This window comes from Sciurus vulgaris, assembly GCF_902686455.1.
Source record: "Sciurus vulgaris genome assembly, chromosome: 14".
NCBI classification, from domain to species: Eukaryota; Metazoa; Chordata; class Mammalia; order Rodentia; family Sciuridae; genus Sciurus; species Sciurus vulgaris.
This window is the reverse complement of record NC_136475.1, coordinates 49160384-49183651: the sequence shown is the minus strand read 5'-3', so window position 1 is coordinate 49183651 and position 23268 is coordinate 49160384. Positions and strand designations below refer to the sequence as shown.

General features: G+C 35.8%; 1 protein-coding gene across 7 annotated transcripts in view; it reads left to right on the top strand.

Moving 5' to 3' along the window:
* Positions 1-6706: 6706 nt before the first annotated feature.
* VRK2 (VRK serine/threonine kinase 2) overlaps positions 6707-23268 on the top strand; it is a gene marked incomplete at its 5' end in the record, with an annotated part of 141219 nt that continues 124657 nt past the window's right edge. For 5 of the 7 annotated variants that reach the window (XM_079110471.1, XM_079110469.1, XM_079110465.1 and 2 more), the window contains one exon: positions 8898-9048. In XM_079110471.1, coding sequence (XP_078966597.1) covers positions 8898-9048 — 151 coding nt within the window. Of the gene's footprint in view, positions 6796-8897; positions 9049-23268 lie in introns of those variants that run through there. The other 2 variants (XM_079110467.1, XM_079110466.1) reach the window with 1 other exon arrangement.

Sequence of the window (23268 nt, the reverse complement as noted above, 5' to 3'; positions counted from 1 at the left end):
ACGTTGGCATACAGCCAGAAAGTCCTTGTGTGTGTGTGTGTGTGTGTGTTTGTGGTGAATCATTCACAGCCTGTACGATCTATCAAAATAGCTTTGTGTGAAAACCTTGTTTTCCCTCTTTTTTTTTTTTTTTTCTGATGACTCAGTCTTCGGTGCTTTCATGTCTAAATTCTCTTTTCTTTCTTGTTTCTCGTCATGTTCATTCAGAAGATGTTCTTTCACTAGTTCCAAAATTTGTATTTCTATATTCTGTCAGTTTTCATCTTGAAACATACACACAGCAATATGCTCTGAATCATAAAATTCTGCATTAAATCCCAACACTTAAAAAAATATTCTCAACATAGGTTTACCTGCCCTTCTGTTCCCATTTTTATTTAGTTCAAATTCATTAACATTTTCAAATTCATTAGCACTTATGAAACCTGAAACTTTATTTTAATGTTAGAAAGAATTTGGCTGCAAGCAACATAAAAACCAATGAAGGCTTATGAATGCTTAGTGGCTTAAACCACAGAACACTTAATACCTCCGGGATAAATGTGCAAAGTATGGGTTTCAGGGTAGTTCAATTAGTAGGTCAGGAGTGACCTCAAGGACTCAGGTTCTTTCTATCTTTTCCTCCATCATTGTTTTCTTTTCGGTCAGTTTTATTGAGGCATGATATATATATATATATATATATATATATATATATATATATATATATATATATATATATATAATTGAGGCATGATATATATATATATATATATATATATATATAATTGACCAAATTTAAGTGTACAATTAGAGTTTGACAGAGGTATAATTATGTAACCACTACTACAATCAAGAACTTGAACATTTTAACCTGTCCGAAAAATTCTGCTACTCACTTTGCAGACAATCCTGTCTGCTCCTTCCAGTCCTTGGCCATTTTAAATAAATGAAACCATGAATATGTTCTCTTTGATGTCTTTCTTTCAAATTGCATTTGCTTTTGAGATTTATTCAAGTCATTTGTATCAGTAGTTTGGTCCTTTGTATCGCTGAGTGATATTCTACTATAGAAAAGATACAATGTGATTGATTCATCCATTCACCCAGTTGATGGGACTTTGTTTCAGTTTTTGGCTATCATGCATGCTGCTGTTAATAATAAATATTCACATATATGTCTTCCTATAGATATAGGTTTACATTTATGTCTCTTGGGTAAATATCTAGGAACACAGATCCTGGGTCATATGTTATTTATATTTTTAAAGTTAAACAGTCACCCCTTGTTCAAAGTTCCACTTTCTGAGGTTTCCATTACCTGTAGTCAATCGTGGTTCAAAAATATGAAATGGGCTGGGCTCCATGGCACATGTCTATAATCCCAGGGGCTCAGAAAGCTGAGGCAGAAGGATCACGAGTCAAAGCTAGCCTCAGCAAAAGCAATGCACCAAGCAACTCAGTGAGACCTTGCCTCTAAACAAATAAATTTTTTAAATATATGAAATGGAAAATTCCAGAAGTAAACAATTTACAAATTTGAAATTGCACATTGTTCTGAGTAGTGTGACAACACCTTGTTCTGTCCTGCTGTCTTGCCTGGTATGTGACTCATCCGTTGGTCAAGCATGTTCACTCACCTTGTATATGCTACCCAATTTTGAGTCACTTAGTAGCTACCTGGGTTCTCAGATTGACTTTTGAGGTATCATGGTGCTTGTTTTTAAGTTATCCTTACATAGTAGACTAAACCAGGTTACAGTGGCCACATAATTTACCTCTATTCATCTCCTTATATAGCCATTGTCTCATCTGTCATCATCACAGAAGGAAGACAATATATCACAGAGCAGTGGGGAACTGCACCTCAAAACCTCAGTTCTTGTGTCCCGACAAAAAAAAAAAAAAAAAAAGAAAATTTAAAGTCAGACACAAAAAGTCAAGCAAGAGAATTTTATTATGAGTTAAAGTAAAGAAAGACTCAAGGAAAGATTGATCTCTATCTCTCTTTCTGGGGTCATCTCTCAGCAGACAATGACAAAGGAAACAATGCTTCTTCCAAATCTATTATTGTTCGCTGTTTACCAGGAGAACTGGGGTCCACCTTCTGCAGTTTTTACTAAAGAGATATTCATCTCCTTCATGTACATCCTCTCTGGAACTGTCATGGTGACTATTGTATTCAGGGTGGCTTCAGGTACAAATCAAGCTTACCTTAACATGGGTGCTGGGCTCAATGACCAGGCAGGCTTTACCTTAGTGCACCTGTGCCACTAATATGCTTTCCCTTCTGAGATACCTTAAGAAACCTATAGCCATAAATCTAACTTTACAATGACCTCAGTAGACCCTGTCAGTAGTTAGCCCCATGGACCTTTTTTTTTTTTTTTTTTTTTTTTTTTTTTTTTTTTTTCTTATTTCTTTGTTTCCATTGGTTTAGTCTCAGGGTTAGTATACCTGTTATTTAACAAATTACGTGAATATTCATTAAAGGCAATTCAAAGAAGCCCTTTGACCCTGCTGTTATTGGTTCACATTTCACTGCTCATTACTAACTACTACCTAACAAATAGAAGAAGATATTTCAAGAGGGAGCAAGACCACATTCTCATAACTTTTTAATTATAATATTATTATAAATGTTTTTTATTGTTGTTAATCTCTTACTCCTCCTAATTTATAAATTAAACTTGATCATAGGTATGTATGGATAGGAAAAGCATGATTTGGTGCTATCCATGGTTTTAGATATCCACTGGAAGTCCTGGAACATATCCTCTGTGACTAAGGGAGGTCTACTGGACAAGAAACTGCCGAATTATTTTCCAAACTGATGGTACCATCCGCAATATAAGAAAGTCACAGTTGCTTTACATCCTTGCCAACTCTTGGTATCTTAACTATTTGAAGAGCAAAGTTTTTAATTTTGAAGCAGTTAATTAATACATGCCTTTATTTAGGTTTCCAGGTTTGTTTAATTATTTTATACTTTCTAAGTACACAAACTTAAGTATCACAATGATTTTCTCTTAGGTTTTCTTGCAAAGGTTTTTATAGTTTAAGTTCTTGTGTTCAGAGTTATGTGTATAATCAATTTCACATTAATCTGGAGGTGTAGTATGAAGCTTTTTGCTTTTCTATCTTTCTTTTTTTGGTATTTGTGGGTAACCAAGTGTTCTAACATTGTATTTGGAATGTTCTGCCATTCCTGGTACATCCAACTTGTACTTTCTCCTACCCTTAAGGTCACAAGATGACTGCAGCCAACTAGTCATGATAGTCAGAAGAAAGCCCAAAAGAAACCTCTCTAGAAAGTGTTCAGGAAAAAATTTTCACCTCTTTTTCCCTTGTCTGACACGTTTACTACTTATTGTCTAAAGCAATCACTGGAAATGGGAATGAGGCCACCATGATACAAGAAGAACATGGTTTCTTTTTTATAATCATTCTAGGTTCTGGGGATAGAGTAGTGACTAAGCAGGCAAAAAAAAAAAAAAAAAAAAGCTGCCTTCTCTCATTAAGCATGCAGTTTACGGAAGAAGACTATTTTGTGTGTTCTCAAAATAAATAAGCAAAATGTATAATACATTGCTGTGCAGTAGAAAGTGCTAGTGGGATAAAAGGAAGGGCTGTGAAATGCTGTAGATGGGTTAAAACTTCAGGTAGGGTGGTTAGGAAAGGTCTCACTGAGTTGACTTTTGAATACAGACCTGAGAAAGTTATGCAGTAGGCCATACAGATACCAGATTGAAGAGTGGTCCAGGAGGGAGGAAAAGGCAAAGCACTCAAGAACAGCAGGGAAGCCATGGTGTTTGGAGAGAATAAAAATAGACCAAGAGACCGGGGAGATGCAGAATAGGTAGATTATCCAAGGTAAGTTGTTCTCAAGCAGGGACAAATTAGCAAAATTGGTAACATTTGGGGACATTTTGGTTGTTATAATGCGCTGGAGGTGTTGGGGGAAGGGACAGTGGGAGGGCTAGTGGGTACTGCTGAAGACCCTGCCATGTGCAGGACAGCTTACCTCTCCACCTTCTTTCTTTCCTTTTTCCACCATAAGGAATTTTCTAGTCTGAATATCAATAGTGCCTGTGTTGAAAAATGCTGTTTTAGATCATGGTAAGGATGAGTTTACACTGAGTAAATTAGAATGATACTGAACTGTTTCAAGTACTGGAGTTATTTAAAATAAGCTTCTGAAAGGGTAAATTGGCTGTTTGTTCTAAGTAGACTGAGGGAGTAGAAGGAAAACAGGACAGCATTTAGGGGAGTACCAGTTTTCCAGACAAGAGACCATGGCTTGGACCAGAATCATGGTAGCAGGAGTGGTTGGTTGAGTGGTGGATTCTGGATATATTTTGAAGGTTAACAGGATTTACAATCATACTGCTTGAAAAGAGGATTTTTGAATAATCTGCTCTGGCTGGTGCTGGATCTGGATCCTCCCAAAGAGAGTAACCTGGGAAAGTGGTAGAAATCTGAGCATATTTAGAATGTGTGTGTGGGGGGGGGATGGGTGAGTACTCCATATGGATATTAGGACAAGCAACCAGTACTATCCTTACATGTATATTTTATGAAAATAAGAATGGGCATTGATGAATTAGTGTATGATGACTCTAAGGGCAAAACTTCTATACATTAAGTCTCTTTAAAAATGCTTTTATAGACTCTGACTATAAGATATATATGAGAAAAACTCCAAGTATAAAGGCACAAATACATTAAAAATAAAAGCTTGGAAATGGTATTGTCTACAAACTCGATTAAAAAAGAACTCCACACCATTTGTGCCCAATCAGAGATGCTTGCCATCATTTCTTGAGGCTATAGCTCAGTGGGAAAACACATGCTGAGCATGCATAAGACCCTGGGTTAAAGAGAAAGAGAAAAAGTTGCAGTGGCTCCATTAATGTCTGACAAAGTATATTCTAGAGCAAGGACTAACTTGAGGGATAAAGAAGGTCATTTCATAAAGGATAAAGGATAATGGATCAGTTCAACAAGAGAAAATAGAAGTTTAAAATTCTTAGGTCTCTAATAGCAGAGCTTCAAAATACATGAAACAAAAACTGATACAACTGCAAAAAGAAATTCAGAAATCCACGGCGTAATCAGATATTTCAGTACTCCTCTCCCAGTATTTATTAGTACAAGTAGACTGAAAATCAGCAAGAATGTTATATAGACTTAAACATTAACAACAAACTTGATCTAAATGACATTGTAGAAGACTTGATGCATAAAAACAATATATGCATGTTCTTCTCAAATGCACTGAATATATATATATATATACACACACACATACAATTTAATCAGTGTGTATATTGTGTGTGTGTGTATATACATGTATGTATATAAATAAATATATATATTCACTTATATCATTCCATGCAAGAGTTTTCAATAACCATCATTGTGCCCTCCTCACTCTGGCTCCTAGGGAATCACCTGTCTTCTGACCATCTGATTTTCTTTTTAAATGTATAAATAAAATTAAATATATTAACAAAGTTCCTATTCTACCAGGGAAAATTAATAGTACAGACCAAGACACTGGGTCAGTCTAGCCATCTTATTCTCCTGGCCTACATGTTTATTTGGCCAACAAAACAGGGTTCCATCTATTTCTCCACTCCAAGGTATCCATCCACCCTAAAATCACCAACTCCCTCTCAGTCAACGTTTGAATCTTCCACAAATTGTTACTTTAGGAATTTTTAGCATTAATGACTATGGAGTTCCAATAGATACCGTACATTTGCTATTATAAAATAATGACCTTTAACACCATCAAATTAATGAAAACATCATCTAGATGTAGAGTTGTCAAATGCACCAAATAAAAATACAGGACAGACATCTAGTTAAACTTGGATTTTAAATAAAAATATATTTCAGAGTGTAAAAAAAAAATGCTTTTATATCTGTGGCATCTAGTTTTTTTATTTTTTTAATGTCTTATGCTGTCTTTCATTTTGGTGACAGTTTGCTTAATGCAAGAAGTTTCAATTCCTTACTTCATCCAAGTCCTTGAAGGGCTGCAATTTTACTTTCAGTATTTACATTCTAAGCAATTATTGACTTTTCCTATGTAGAGTGTTAAGGTATTGTTTAATAGTTGTTTTCTGAGTATTTGTTTGGTGTGTTCTAAAATACTATAAGCTCCTTATGAGTCCTTAAGTGTTAAAAAAGTCAATATATTTCTCCCAGTTGTCAAAATATCTTTATAATCAATAATCTTTTAACTTAGTAATGTGGTTTCCATTGCATAGATGAAACAGCTGAAGTTTGGTAATTACATTTCTTAAGATTATCCCACGAGGGAACGGCCTATGTGCCTTTGAGATTTGAAGGCTCTCACCCACCTCTCGTGTTCCAGAGGGCTTGTGCAGGGTAACTAGTGCTTGGTGAGTGCTGGAAAAGGACTTGTTGCTTGATCTGGAAGGTGCTCAAGACCCGGTGCAGAAGACCTAACATTTCCTACAAAGTACACATCGTTCCACCCCACACTGAACTGAAGGCTCCTCGGCCGGCTCGGGCAGGCGAGGGTGGATGGAAACAATTCGGTCCAGTTTCTGATTTAGCCCCACCACCTGTTCGGCTTCCCCTGGGCGTGCACAGGCCGCTGCAGGAAGGCGCCAGGCGCGGCCTGTTAGCCGCTCTGTGCTTCGTTCGGGGCGGCGCCCGGCGCAGATGAGTCAGCCCGGCCCCTTGGCGGGCCGCCAGCGCGCGGGACTGGAGGCCGCGCCCCACCCGGCCGCGAGCACAGGCGGCGGGCGGCGCGTGGCCGGCGGCGGACACCGAGGCCGGGTCAGTCTCCTGCTCTCGGCGGTGGGGCGGGGGCGCGTCCCTGGGCCAGCCTGGGGCGGGGGGTCGCTGGTGGGTTCCTGACTTTCCCAACTCGGAGTGAGAACCCAGCGTCCCCTTCGTGGCTCCAGCGTCTGCCGAAAGCAGGGGTGGAGTTTAGGCGGGGAGCGCGGAGTTTTCTTTTGGGGTGCGCAGAAGCTGGAGGCGGGAAGTTGGCGTGCAGGTGCCGGCGGCTCCGGCGGGGTTCGGGCGGGCGCCCGCGCAGGGCCAGCGGCCTCTGAGGAGGGGGCGCGCGGGGCAGGTGGGCGGCTCTGGGGCCAGTGGCCTCCCCGGCCCGGAGCCCGGCCCTGGCTGGGGTTGAAGCCCCAGGGTACCGGCTTGTGCCCGGAAACTCGTGTTAGCTCTTCGTTAATGATGAAGGGAAGTGACCCAGAAGCAGAAGGGACACCCGTGTCAGGGCCTGGCCTTGAAAGAGGCCTCTGCTTACCCCTGGGACACCAGGTCTCCTGTGTGTCAAGCCCTGATATCATCGCCTTTCATGAAACTTGTGTTTGTCTACTTAATTAGAATTATGCCATACTCAACAGTTGTTTTTCAAAGACTTCAAAGTTTTAAATTATTAAATTCCTCCTGGGCATCTGTATGCATAATGTGCTGGTGAAGGGGAACCCCAGATAAAACTTTTCCTACTTTATGATACAGTGCCTTAGTGATGGTTGACCGAATTCCTGGCTTCCTTTGTGTGTCTACCAGGAGGACAGGTTAATATTGTTCAGGAACTGTACTGTGTTCCTTCGTTATACCTGGGATTTTGATACTGATGAGTAAATGACAGGGCACTGGATTGAATAGGTGAAGGGGGGAAAAAAACCTGTTAAAAGGAGCAGATACTTAGATACTTACTTTCTCGTATGGAAAATAGGAAGGTATAGGAAAAAAATCCTTATGGTTTATGTGTACTGTATTTATACATCATTTCTCTATCCAAAATTCTTAGTTTAAAAATTAGGATTTTTTTTTTCCCCCGTGGTGCTGGGGATTGAACCCAGGGCCTTGTGCATTCGAGGGAAACACTCTACCAACTGAGCTAAAAATTATTTAGAAATACTTAGAGGATCATGGTTACTTGCACATTTAAATTAGTTTCAGGTATTTATGCTGGTATATTTTTTCATCCTAAAGTTCTTTTTCAACTCAAATTTTCCCTCTGTGAAATATTCTAACTTGTGTACAATTACAAATAATTGACGAAAGTCACATGGCTCAGATCTGGTCCTTATTGACAGGTATATAACTATATTCTATTGTTTTTTTAACCGATACCTGGGATTTGACCCAGGGGTGTGCTATCATGGAGCTAAATCCCCAGTTCTCCTATTTTTGAGACAGGGTGCTGAATTGCCCAGACTGGGCTGGAATTTGTGATCCTCCTGCCTCAGCCTCTGGAGTTACTGGGAATACCATCTTAGAGCCACCTAAGACAGGGCTGTTTTTCATGTTGAGGATGGGAAGAGGAGAGGGGAAGAAGGCAAGAAAACAGTAGCCTGCCAGCCCTGAAACTTACCAGGGGGCCTAAATTATATATCCATGAAAATTCCTTGGTTATTAAACAAATATTTACTGAATACCTACTCCTTCAGATGATTTGCTTGATTGGTAACAATGAACCTTATGGTTTTCTATGTCTTTCTAATTCAAAGCTGTATTTTTTTCCTAGTGACTGAAGACACAACGTTCTTAAGGAAGTGCTTGCACATATATGAAATTTATTTTCTCTTTGTTGTTGAAAATTGTTAACTCCTTATTCTTAAGCTCTATTTGGTAGTGTTACTATAGACTCCCTAAAGGAATATTTGAAACATTAATTAAAATGAAATTCAATAGATTGGTTGTTTTTGGTTTTTAATAACTTCTTAGATTTCAAAATTGTAATATATGTGAATTTCTAATTTGAATATAGTGGGTGAGTTTCCCCAAGTTGAATTGACTACTGAATCTTAATTTCTGGGACACTGGGAAAATTCCTCAGAGAAGACATTTTGGGAAAAGTGTTTTAACTCTACAGTTTTGTTTGTTTTTATTTTTAACCATTTATCTCACCCCTTATGCCAACAGGAGCGATGCCACCAAGAAGAAATGGGAAATACAAACTTCCTGTTCCACTTCCAGAAGGCAAAGTTCTGGATGATGTGGAAGGAAAACAATGGGTACTAGGCAAGATGATTGGCTCTGGAGGATTTGGATTGATATATTTAGGTAAAGTTTAACTGTAAATTACCAAATATTTTTATCTATGTGATTATAACTGTGATGATGATATTTTCAAAAATTGAAACTCTGAAATAAAGTAGAATTCATAGATGTTTATTAAGTAACTTAAAGATTGTTATTGTCTAGTACATTAACTTAACATTAGGTTCAAGACATGACTCCTTATTGTCCATGTTTTCCTGAATGACTCTTTGAATTCTTTTCAGAGCATAGTTATATAATCTGCCAAACAAAATATGAATGCTTTTTTATTTTTGAAAACTTATTTTCCTGGACACACACTTTTTATAGCTCAGAAACCACAATTGTGTAAATATAAACACTTTCTATTTGTGAATCTTAATTATTAATATTTAGGTAGATACAAAAGTCTATAAACAATTCATACCTGTGCTCCAGTGGAGAATTAAGGTTTAATAACCAGCATCTATTGCATGGAATCAATTAACTTCTCTCTTGTGTGTCTAGAGTGATACTAGTTATGTTCCATTCTTTGGATACCTGAGAAAATAGACACTCAAATTGTTTTGTTTGTTCTTTGGTACAGGTAGGGAATCCTGGTTGGTTGTACTCTTACCATGCATTTACATTTTTAAAATTTTGATCACTCAGGCTTTTTTTAAATCTGGAATGAGGAAGGTTTCCATTGCAAGATTTGCTTTGATGAATAATAGTGACTTTTTTCTTTTAAATACCCTAGGGCTGGGGAGTAGTATAATTTTGTGGTATAATGTTGCTTGGCATGTGAAAGGTTCTGTGTTCCATCCCCAGCATCAAGACAGCAACAAATAAACTACAAGGGTAAAGTCTCCTAAAAGTATTGACTCACAACTATTTCTATGGGTCCTTATCAGATATTTCCAAACAAACCTGTTGCATGGATCATGAAAGATGGAGACCCTCTTCTGATAAGGTTAAGATTACAGTTTTGAATGAATGAATGAAATTCAGTTAATAAGCAACTGCTTGTTACCCTTATAATTTTATTGGAAAGATAAGATCAGCCCAGAAAAATCGCCTGGACTAAGTGAAGTTTCTCCCTTTTAAAGGGCTTTAGCTTGCTTGAAAAATGCTATGATGTTGAGTGACCCAGACAGCACTGTTCAACAGAAATGTAATGTGAGCCACATATGCAATTTAGAATTTTCTAGGAAACAAAAAAAAACGTACAGGTGAAATTTTATTACAACAAATTATTAGGTTTAACATATCCGAAATATCATTTCATTATGTTAATATAAAAATAGTGAAATATTTTACTTTTTTAGTGAAAGTCTTCAAAATCCAGGTAGCATGTCTCAAGGGCCCAGTACCACCTGTGGGATACCTTATAGGATAATGCAGATAAAACGCATGCTACCTGGAGTCCAGAAAGAGTACAAGTCCCTGTAAATTAAGTGTTGTTTGAGACTTGGAATTAGTTAATTCTCTTTTATAGCAAAGAGTGAATATCTCTGTACTGTCTTGACTCAAAGTCAGAGATATGAAGTCAAGTAGATGCTTTCTGATGTGGTTGAGCTTTGGCCGTGGTTCCCACAGCTTATCACTTATACTTTTAGTTTTCTAACATTTAAATTACTTGAGTAATTTCAAAGAACTGGAGAAAAGCATTGACTATAATGATCTTACCCTTTTTGCTTCTTAAAATATAAATATTTGTATTAATATGTATTTAACTTCAGGTGCATGTTTAAGATTATTATGTCTGTAAATGTATGTATACATGTTTACTCATGCTACTTGTTTGATTCCTGGTTGTGAAAAGGGAATGTCTTTCCTTAGGCATGAGATTTATTTGTTCCTATTCAAATACAGAAAAGTCCGTTCTTCTTTCAGTCAAAGCTCATGTCATATATATATTTTTTATTCTTTCTTATTGCTAAAATAATACTTACTTTAATCATATTTCAAAGTGCAATGTTATACAGTGCCTTCTATCTGAATTTTAGAACCTGGATCCTGGGAAGATTAGTAAGTACACACCATTGGGGAAAGCCTTTAAAGAAATGTTTAGCTATTTTGAGAAAAAGGCTCTATGCTTCAAAATGTATAATAAAACTGTATATTCCAGATGTCATTATTTTACAAAAAGTGGTGCCAGTGAATCATAGAATCTGTTTTACTTCATTAGACTTATTTTTTATTATTTTTGAAACTATGTAAGAAATTACATTGCTTTCTGCAGTTCACCATGGTTCACATCACTTCCTGTATATAAATTAAGAAGCAGTCATTTTCAAGTTTTCCTTAATAACTTTGTGTCCAGCTATATTCTTTTCAGATATTCTTTTCAGATACACTGCTTTGGAGGACACTTTATCAGCATTTGTTGCCTAAGGCTGAGAAGAAACTAGCCGCTGTGTCTAACTCATTGTGCATGTACAACTGTCCTCTAGCTTTGAGATCAATAGCCCAGGCCTCTCAGTAATCTGCAACTTACAGGAAAGGGGAAAGGGCAGAGAAGTTTGGTGTTTACTCTTGACTCAGAAATGATGTGCCTGTAGCATTAATAGAAGTAGTTTTAAGAGGGAAAAGGAAGTCTGAATACAAGAACAAAGTCAAGGTTCTTTCTTTGTGTATGAAAGGGGTGGGGGCAGGAAGAAAGGAATCTGGTTTAGGGTATGGGGAAACTTGCTGTCATTTTAGTATCACATATGAAAAAAGTTTCTAAAACTCCAGGGAAACAGAACTGAAGGTCTGAGTTCTTTAATGCTATGTATAAGGTAGAGCCACGTAACCCTAGGGAGAACTGCATAACAAGAGCAGGGTTTTTTTGGTGTTAGGCAAATTTGAGTCGAATTCTGACTTGACTATGCCACTTAAAATAGGAGTGACTTTCACTTCATTAATCTTTTGGAGTCTTTGTTTCTATTTTGTATAATTGTGTTAGTAATAATTGTGAGGATTAAATAAGGTGTTTAAAGAACTTGGAGGACTGGGGAGATAGCTCAGTTTGAGTTCAATCCCCAGCACTGGGGGGGGGGGGGGGGGGAGAAAGACTTGGAATTTAGTAAGCATTTAATAAATGTAATTTACTTATTTGTTTAGAATTTCCCATTCTAAATATCTCGTGCTAGAGTGGATTAGGATAGTGACAAAGACCTTCCTTAGAAGGATTTTCTGTTTATCCTGTTATGGATTTAGAAGAGTTGGCTACTAATGTGATAAAGCTAAGGACAAAGAGAACATCCACAGGGGTCTTCAGGAGGTTTTGCTCATCAACCTATCTGCTTCCCCTCTAAAATTTACTCTAGTGGCATAATAAGGGAGGGTGAAAAGTTCTCATTTAAACTATTACTAATCTGCTTCAGATAAGAAAGATAAACTTCAGAAATTATTTAAAATCCATAAAAACAGAACTACAGGATAAACTTCAGCCAGGTTTCTTTGCAATCTTGTCATATGAGTGAAACTAGATATGATTTACCTATGAAAGTTTTAGTTTTTTGAAGTTGGGCATAGTAGTGACCAGTTACTCTCTTTGGAATGTTAAGCCCAGGGTAGAGTTCAATTATTTGCTTAAGGAATTGAGACTGAGATTAGGGTACTTAATCCACACAAGCCAGTTGGCCTTGATCTCTTCTGCAATTATAGATGTCACCCTTAATCCAGTGTGCAGTCTTACAGATGAGTACCCATAGTCATAAGAAAGGTCAAGGCAAGGTAACTATCATGGCATCATCTGAAAGAATGTGCATATGCTTCATTGACAGTACATCAATAGCATTATCTTGTATAAAGGAGAACACATTATAAATGAAGCTAACCACAGGGAAGACTTAAGACTGAATCATTTCTTTGTGGATGAGTGTTTAGACTTTATCCCAGGGACTATCAGACATTTTGGGAGTTATGTTGTCAGAATAGCCCAATTTTTCTCTTTATAAATAGAGAAGAAAACTTTTTGGGGAGGGGGTATTTTAGAAATTATAAAAAATTAAGTTGTTTTAATGGTAAGGAAAAATTTTTTTTATAAAGAAATAGAAAAATTGACTGTGATGGATTGATTTCTTTTTTTTTTTTTAGATAGTACTGACCTGGGTATTAAACCCAAGGGTGCTCTATCATTGAGCTATATCACCAGACCTTTTTACTTTTTAATTTGGACACAGTCTAAATTGCCCTGTCTGGCCTCAAACTTGGGATCCTCTTGCCTGGACTTCCCAACTAGTAGATTGATTTTTTTAAGGTATACAGAATAATGTTCAGAGGAACCCAGTGTAAAGCTAGGAACAAGGTAGAGTTATTGTAACACACACTGATTTATTAAACGTTTCAGTATTAAATTTTATTTTGGCAGTGTTTTATATAGAAGGCTTTGAGACAAGCAGTATTATGGGAGAAAAAGAGTAACTGAAAATAAGGATGATTTCTATGGGAAGCTGTAGTATAAGTAGTTCTCAGATGAAGGTATAGACAATAGGTGTTATTAACTCAAAAGATAAATCATTTGGAATTTTTATGAATTTAATATACTTCTTGGATGTATAGACAAGAAATTAAAGTCCCTACAATATGTATTTTCATTTTGTATGTGTTCTCCACTGACTGTTAATTTTGAGTTTTAAAAGTGCGACTTGCTCTTTTACCTGTAAGTTAAAAAATCTAAGTATTTAAGAAACTTTGGGTCCTTTCTATTAAAAAGGGAAAGTTCTCATAAAGCTTAGCCTTTGCTTCTGTTTTTCATTTTTTAAAAATGTCTGACCTCTTTTTTAACATATTTCACATTATGTTTCTTCATTTTCAACATTTTTACTGTCAAACTCTTGCCTTAAGGGAAGGCTTATAAAGTATCTCATTCTTCTGTGCATTTATATGTTATGTCTCTTCCACTGCACCTGTTACTATCTTGTAACTGTTTACAGTGTTCAAGGTTTTTTAATTTGAAACTTATTGCTATGGGGACATTTCTTCTTCATGAAATGAGCTCACCTCTATTGCCATACAATAAAAGAATTCTCAGCTTTTGAGAGCTTCTGGCTTCCTTATGAAATATGGATAGACTTCTGCTTCTAAAGTGTTTTAGGTTTTGTTTCTTTAGATAAGGAAGAAGAGGAATAAATAGTATGAGGTATGTTCCTCCTTTTAAGACACAGGGATATCTATGTTTATAAAATAAATAAGATTAAGAAACTTTAAAGCTGTAAATGAGAGAATTCACTAGAAATTAGCTATCTGAATAATGAAAATTTGCCATCTACACTTAATGATACAAAGGTGCTATGGATTGTATACTGTTTAGATTCTTGGTTTTGCAATTAGTACTTTTTCAGAATGTTTTTCCCTTACAGCTCCATTACATGGATTATGTTTTTCCTAAATACTGTGTTCTATATGGAAGAGCATTTTAGGAGAAAAGACAGATAACACAGCAATTATTGCATCATTATTGTTAAAGACTTCTGTTTCTTTTAAAAAGATAACCAGGTGGACTGATCTTTTCTTTAATATCTCCAATTGAGGGAAAAGATTCTGTGGAAAGACATCCATTGAAGGCCAGAAACATCTACAGATGCAATGTGATCCCAAGCAATGAAGCATGTGGCCCTTCATTGGCATTATATGATAACAGGAGGATCTTCTGGCAGAAAGACTGACTTTTGCTGCGTTCTGCATGCTGCCCCTCCAAACCCATCTTTGATTGGCACCTATGCCCTATTGAAACTGGCATCACACCTTCTGAATGGGCACTGTGCCAGGCTAGCAGATGGGTATGGGCAAAAGCATGCCAGAAACCCAGTATGTGAATCAAGTTTAAGTATCAGGGGCCCAAACTCCCATCCAGGGATGTAAAAACTACAGTCTGTTGAGAGCTTTTTGTGCTTAAGGTTAAAGGACATGCCATTTCTACTCCAGCTTAGAGGTTGATTAATTTTGAAAGTCAAACAGGAACTCCTGTGGCTGTGTCAGGCAAAATTCTATCTTTGGTGAATGAGAATTACTACTTCATGTAGGGAAGAGAAAGTATTGTAATGAAGTTTCCAATGAGAGTTACTCTCCTGCAAGTGCCTCCAGCACTTAAGCAGCGTGTATTCAGTGGAGATGAATATTTCTATTCTCCAGCAGAGCCAGGTGCAATCAAAGCCAGATCTTCAACCTGCTGCAGTAAAGAACCCTAAATTTAGAAAGGGCAGGCGAAGTTTAGAAGAACACCATGGTGGCAGCTCTTCTCACCATGAACTGATGGAGCTTCACAAAGTATATAAGGAAGATGATGAAGGGAAAAATCCAAATAAAAACCTTCAGAGTATTTCAACCTGAAACTGAAAGATCTTTAACAAACCAAAGAAAAAAGTTTAGTCCTTTCACCTCAATGCGAAAGCCCTTCTGAATTTTCCTATCAACAAAAACTTAGCTTACCAAAAATGTTAGAACCAACTTAATGCAAAAGGAATAAAACTTCCTGTTCTTACACTTATTTCATTGCATGTCTATCATGTATATAAACTTTGCTTCTTGAATAATGGATTTTGCATAAAATTGAGTTCTAAACATCATATTTCTTGTGATTGTCTCACACCCACTATAGAAACCCCCCCCCCACCAAAAAATGAAAAATAAAAAGAGGGAACCATTCCTTGTGATCACTTCAATCATATTGCCTAAATGCTCTTGAATTTACAGGGATGCCTGTAAGACCAGCTGTGGGCAAGAGCAGCTTTTTCTAATCGCCATATAGCCATTGCTTTTGCTTTTCCACTGTGTAAACTTTATCTATGGAACAGATTCCATGAGACCGTTGTGAATACTTCAACGTATTCAAAACATATAACTGCCACAAATTAAACTACTAAAACTAAAGCTGGTGCATTGCAACTGCCAACTAAAACTGGCACGTCCCTCTGTCAGACTGCAGGAGAGTGTGCCATACAGTCCTCGGAAAACACAATTCATCCAGAACCACTCTTGTCACTTGCTCTGATATTAAACCAGAGAAAGTGACATTAATTAAAGAAGTGACATGCGCCAACAAAGGCAATGAAATTCTAAGCTTTGGCTCATGTGCAGACCTCAATCCAACCTGTTCTGCTTAGGTATTGTGGCCATTTCTGAAGAGGAGGAGTATGACTACTTTTGCTCCTCCTCCTCATCCTCCCATTCTGAAACATTTTCAAGCAACTTACATTTTTATATCCAGCATTGGGCTGGTTAATTAGCCAGATGTATATAAGAAACCATGTAGAAGTGCAGTGGTAGTCACTGCAGGACTTCCCAAAATGCTGGTGTGGTTATATGTGGTGCATTTACTGCACTGGTAACTGCATGCGCTGTACAATTAGAGGTAGAGAAGGGGTGGTCTCACAAAAAGATAGGCAAAAGCCAGAATACTTAAACTAGGTCGATTGGAAACTAGGAGTTCTGTTGCTAGGACTAGTTGTGGAAAACAAAGTACAACTCTGGAAATTCTGTCATGCTAAAGATGCAAGCGGGAGCATCCATAACTTTTTGCTTTGTTTCTGTAGTATGCTTTCTCACAGTGCTCAGCTCATTACTTCATATGCTAACTCTCTGCGTACTGTCTTTTCAAACCCCCTCATCCTGCCCTTTGGTGAGAGCACACTTACATGTATTGTAGTAGGTTCCTTATAGGCAGTCTGTCTTAAAGTTCTTAAATATGGCCTTGCATATTAGTGAGTATTTTTTGCATATTAGTTTTTAAAAAAGGATTTGTAAATTAACTGTAGAACCAGTCTGTTATGGAAAAGTAAAAATCACCTTCCCAATAAATAGGTGGTCTATTTATACTAAATTTTGTGATCTCTAAGTTAAAATATATAGTCTGTCTGTAAGGCCTATAACTTTTAGACTTAGAGACATTATTTTGTATATTTGGAGGAGTTTGGGGGAAAAGAATCTGTTCTTTTCTCAAGAATTTCCAAGCATTTTTAAAATATAAGAAATCATGTGCTTAATCCATAGATTGTAGGCTTCACTGGGAAAAGTCTACTCTGCTAATGCAATAGTATGGAGTACTTTTTAAAAATTGACATTGTGCTAAGAAGAGCAAGTTTTATGTTTAGCATAAAATAGTTATACTGAATAGGATTTAATTGAAATAGGCCTAATAGCAAGTATAAACTTTTGTTGGGGAAAAAGATGGTATTTACTGCTAGATCAATTGACAGATGTATATAAGAAACCATGTAGAAGTTCAGATTTTCAAAGAACTGTAAACACAACAGAAATCATTGAAATGTCTTTGTGCGCGCGCGCATGTGTGTGTATGTGTGTGTGTGTGTGTGTGTCGCTGGGGATCAAACCCAGGGCCTTGCACGTGCTAGGCAAGTGCTCTACCACTAAGCTGCATCCCCAGCCCTGGAATTTCTTTTGATCTAAGTCAGTAGAAGGTTTGACTAAGGGTTCTGTACATAGTCAGAAGCTTTTGTTGTGGGTGTAGGTATTTTATGTTCGAGATTCAGAATTTTCTGTCTATGTAATTAGTCTTGAGTTTAATGTACACTTTTCATATCAGGCAGACAATGGCTTCAAAGACACAGCAATGCTGCAAAGGAGCAAGAAAAGAAGGCCAAAGTTGACACACACAGAGGCAAAACAGTGTAGGAAAAATCAACACGTTTTACAAAATCAATCATTGAAAATGTGTCAGTGTTCAGGAGACTGTCTTTAATTTGCAATCCAAGTGAAATAGAGTATTTAAATATGAGAGGCAGTATTATTGAGCCCAGCATGCCTGCTACCACTTGTTTGACTAGCTCAGAATAGAACACTGAGAGGCAAGGGCTCAAAGTTAAATGAACATTTATACATTTTAAAATCAAATGAAAGATTCAGAGTATATTCATGAATTAATTTTTTTCAGAATCCTAAATTTAATCAGCTGGAATTACTTTTAAAGTGTCATTCTATTTAACTTCGGGGAATGATGAATTTGCCTTTTAGTAGGGATGCTGTATTTTATCATGAAGATGAAACAAACTGTCTTTTGTTAATTATTCCCCAGAGACACTGGCCATTTTTCTCTCCTATGCTTAGTGTAGAGTAAAGGCAGCTTCCTGCAAATTTATTTCAAGCAAGAGCAATTGGAAACTTCAACATGTGTGAAAGAGGAGCGTGGAGAACATAGCTTCCATTTCAGGTATTCTGAGTGCCACCTAATGAACCTCTTAAAGGTAACGTTACCCAAAGCCTCACTGAGGAGGCCATGACCATAGAGCATAGAATAGTAAAGAAGGAAAGACAGCATCTGGGAAAGGAAAGCATAGCAGATGTGTCAAGCATGTCTCTGACATCTGATAACTGCTGGGACTGGTTGGTGAAATCCTTTTTAGGAAATCATTTTCATCATTAACTACTAAAATCTTGCCCTTAGCATGTGCCAAGCTCTGTGTTAAGTACTTTCTGTGCATCATTTCATTTAATCCTCTCAACCATTTCTCCAGGATGATATTGAGGTCTGGGGGGTGGTTAAATATTTCGCCTCCAAGGCACAGTTTCGATAAATATCTCCATCTACGTTTGAACCCAGATTTCTTTGCTCTACTGATTGATGTTCTTTGTCAAAGAACACTTTGCTTTTTTTGCTAGCTAGAGAAGATAGTGGCAAATGGTGTGCTTATGACAAGCTCATGTCTAAAATAACAGCAAAATATGTAATTGATAGTATTGGCAGCTAATTTAAGAAATCTGTTAGTGATGATGCTTTTAATGTTGTCATTTTCATTCAGATTGACAGCTCAAGGCATAGAGCATCAGTGATGTGTTTTTAATATTAAGATCACCAAATCTGTGAAAGAACATCTGATATTTATAGTAAATCTCATGTTAAGCAGTGGAAAAAAATCTATTAAAAATGTGCTGTACCTTAGATAAAAATTATTTTAATGAAAAACAAAGTGACACTAATCCACCAATAGTGCATACAACCTGATACAGAGTTGATGGCTCTTCAGGCTTTTCAAAACTGAATAAATTGTCTAGTTTAGAGGGATTTTATGCATTTCTTTTGAGTCTAATAAATAGGAAAATAAAAATACACCTCTTTAAATTTGATAGAAATTTAACAAGCATCATGTAAAAATATTTTTACAAATATTGAATTATGCTCTATCATGTCTTTTCATTGGTGATTTAAAGATGCACTTCTTAGAATACTAAGTCCTTTAAAGGATGAAATATAAAAATATACTTGGAAAAGTGGAATCTTGTGAAAGAAGATGGCTCTTGTTATAGAATTTGTTTCAGATAACAAAATATATAGAATTGCAGTCTAGGTTTTTAAAAGTTCTTTAGTTCTTTCAGGATTTTATACAATAATTACTTACAGATGTTTTCATGAAAAAACTAGGACATTTCACATAGGGTGAACTTTTAGGTATTTTAAATATACCAACTATATTTATTGCAGTACTAGTTATACTAGAATGCTTTTTCCTTTGGAGTATATGCATAATAAGAAAAGGAATGAACAAAAAGCAAGCTATTAAAATACAAGTTTTGGAACAAAAGCAAGCTATTAAAACAAACTAGACAATTTGTTCAACTTTTAAATGCCCGAAGAGCCACCAAATCTGTACCAGGTTGTATGCACTTTTGGTAGACTTGCATCACTTTGTTTTCATAAAAATATTTTTGATCTAAGGTATAGCACATATTTTAGCAGTATATTTTCCCACTACTTAACATGAGATCTACCATAAATAGGATATTGATTTCAATTTCTGAGAATGTGAAGAAAAGCTCTTCATTTTACTTGATCTAGTTTGTATTGAGAGATCATATGTTACAGTTTTGACTTAGATCTCCAGTGTCGGATGTGAGTATTATAATTGAGAATGGAGTATTGAATATGTAAAACTACTGTTTTAATAAATATTTGGAGCATGCTACAAGAAAAAAGTGGTAAATCTGATTTAAAAATTCCCACACAATACACTTTAAGAAGAAAACAAAACAGAATTGTGTATCTAGTGGGCAAATGTTTCATGATGAAAACGTCAAGAAAAACTATCATCTCCCATGATCATCAGAACTTCTACTTCAGCAGAAAGTTTGTGAACCAGCATGTATTCTGAGATTAGTTATGTAAATAAAGGTAAACTGAATATAGTATGGAATCACTGTAAGAACAGGCTTTTATTGGAGGAAGAACTTCTGATTGTGAAAGAAAGTAGTATTAAATATGTAAATGTTCTGTCCTTAGAGACGTTAATAAAAGAAGTAGTTGAGCAAAGAATTAATTGCACCAATAGTAAGCAAAACAGATCTGACAGAAAAAATGACACAAATTATCAAGAAGAAAAATAATGGTACTGTTATCTGTATATGTAGTATATTTTTGGATAATAAGAATATCACAGAATTATAAAGACCTGCAGAATAGAGACCATAATGAAAGATAGAATGACTTTCCCTTATTGGAAGCCGGATTTCAGCATTAATATTAGTGTTTCAAAAAAGTGGGAGTGGGGCTAAAGATTATTAGTATGGTTTTTACATCTAAAATACAGAATTTACAATATTGTTTTAAAAAGGAAGATTAAGAACCATTTCAGTCCTTTGTAGACTTTGAAAATAGATTCATGATAGTTAGAAATATGACTATCATTCTAGTATTGGCCAAATTTTATATCTCTTAGGAGATAGAAGTAAACATTTGAGATTTTAGGAAGTCCAAAACTAATATTAGTATATTATTACTAATATAAAATAGACTTGAATGGATTTGAAGGTATATGATTGAAAAAACTTAAAAAAATAAATGAATTAAAATATTAAGATTTGATGATATAAAATAAGACATTTCAAAAATTGGAGAACTTATTTTAAGAACAATAATTTGAATGTAGTATTTTGTAATGCAATTCACATTTCTAAAGTAGATCATTGAACTGTGGTGAAGAATTTTAGGATTGACAGTTAAACCAAAAAGTTACATTTTGGCCCTTCCAGCAAGCTCCAAATGTATTTAATTAATAAAAATGAAAACGGATGAATTAAAATGTCAGGGTCAAGAATATCTGAAATAGATACTTAAAAGATGTAATCTGTTATAAAATGAAATAAATGTGTAATGTATACCACAACTAGTAAGTAATTGGCAAAGGAAAGCAAAGATTTATATTAACTTGTAAAATGTTGGATTATAATGTAATCATTTACTACATAAAGTCTTGCATCCCATATCAAAGAATATCATTGACAAAAATCCCATAATTCCTGTTGCCAAAAAAAAAAAAAAAATACTTGAGATACAGACACACTACAAGGTTAAGATTTTTCATGTACCTGTAAGTAAAGAGTAAAACAATAAAGTTTTATTTGTTTACATTCCATAGAAAAAGTCATTGGGAGACCTAAAAACCATATATTATATAATGGCAAAGCTTAATAAGGCAAAGTGAAATCATAATAATGGTACAATTTAATATGATCAGAATGCTACTGGTTTATTTCTGTCCTTAAAAACAGGAAAAGAAAATGTATCAAACATCCAATAATAAATTGTCAAGTATCACTGGAGATATTATAAAAAACTGAAAATAAGTCAGTTACCAGAAAATTTTCACACTAGTCCCTTTGGAGCTAGGTATATAGGGAAAAGGGGCAGGGACTGTGTTCCTCCATCCTCCATGTTTCAGCTTGTGCATTTCAACTTTTGTCTGCTGCACATACCAGGCTTTCAAGAAACATGGCATTACTAACAGGCCTTGAAGATAGCTAATTGTACTCCTGTAATTAATATGCAGTTTACAGGAAAAAATTCTGAGCGACTTGAACAGTATCCTAATAAATCTTTTTTTTCAATTATATAAGAATTAATTTAAAAAGTTTCATGTGTGGCGACTTAGCAAACATAAAAAACAATTTTTATACATCATACTCTTGGAATCCATTGCTGGAAATTAATATGGAAATCATCTTTCTTGTTCTGTTCTTCATGCTTTTCACCTACATGGTCTCTCCAGTTTCCACATAAGCAAATTGTGCTCCTTTGAAGTCTACTTTCCTCTCAAAGCCTGTTTTCCTTTCTGCACTTTCTACCAAAGTTGTGCATTGTGGATTTCTTTTCTGCAACACTTTTGTCTCAATTTTATCTCTGGGCATTTTCTATTTTGTATTATGATTATGCATTTGTATCCTTTTATTATTTTAGCACTGTGTAGTGTGTATACATTTCTATGAATTTTCACATACTACCAACACAATTAGGCTTTAGAACAGATGCGTCTCCCCCTATTTCCTCATGCTCTCCTTTTGTAGTCATGCCCTCTCTGTATCCCTAACTACTGATTTGTTTTCTGTCTTTATAGTTTTATCTTTTTGAGAATGTATAGGATTCCTATAAATCATACAAAATGTAATTTTTTGAGATTAGATTTGTTCATTTCTTTTTATCATGTGGATGTATCACAGTTTGTTTTTCTGCCATTTTAATGGCCAAATGCGTTTGGGTATTGTGCCATTCAGGTAGTGTGATTCCTTCAACTTTGTTCTTCCTCAAAATTGGTTTAGCTATTCTCATATCTTTACTTTTCCATATACATTTTAGGATCAATTTATCTATATTGATAGGAAAAATTGCTGGGATTTTGTTTGGCATTGATTTGAATTTATAGATGAATTTGAGGATCAGCATTTTTACTACATGGAGTCTTTAATTCATGAATACAGTATGTGTTTTCTTTAGATCTTCTTTGGTTTCTTTCATGAACTTTTTTAGCACATTATTTTTTAGCACATTAGGCCTGTTGGATTTGTTCGACATGTTTTCCTTTTTAATTGTTGTGCTATGGAAATATTACTTCTGTAATTTCAGTTTCCAGTACTCCGTTTTTAGTACATAAAAATACAATTAAATTTTATTTGTCTAACTTATATCTCACATTCTCGGTAAGCTCTCATTCTAGGACTATTTTAGAGGGATAGATTTTGGGGGATTTTCTATGTAAGTAATCATATCTGCAAATAGGGACTTCTTCTTTGCCTCCCTCCCTCTCTTCTCTCCTCCCTTTCTCTTTCCTTCTTTTGTCCTTCCCTTCTTGATTAACTGCATTGGCAAAAGTGAACATCTTTGACTTTTTCCCAATTTTATAGAAAAAAGCATTCAACTCTTTACCAGTTTGTGTGATGTCAGCTGTAGGTTTTTGTAGATGTTCTCTCTTGGGTTGGGGAAGGTTCTTTTAAGTGTATTGAGAGTTTGATCTTGGTTATTGAATTTTGTCAATTGCTTTTTCTCCATCAGTT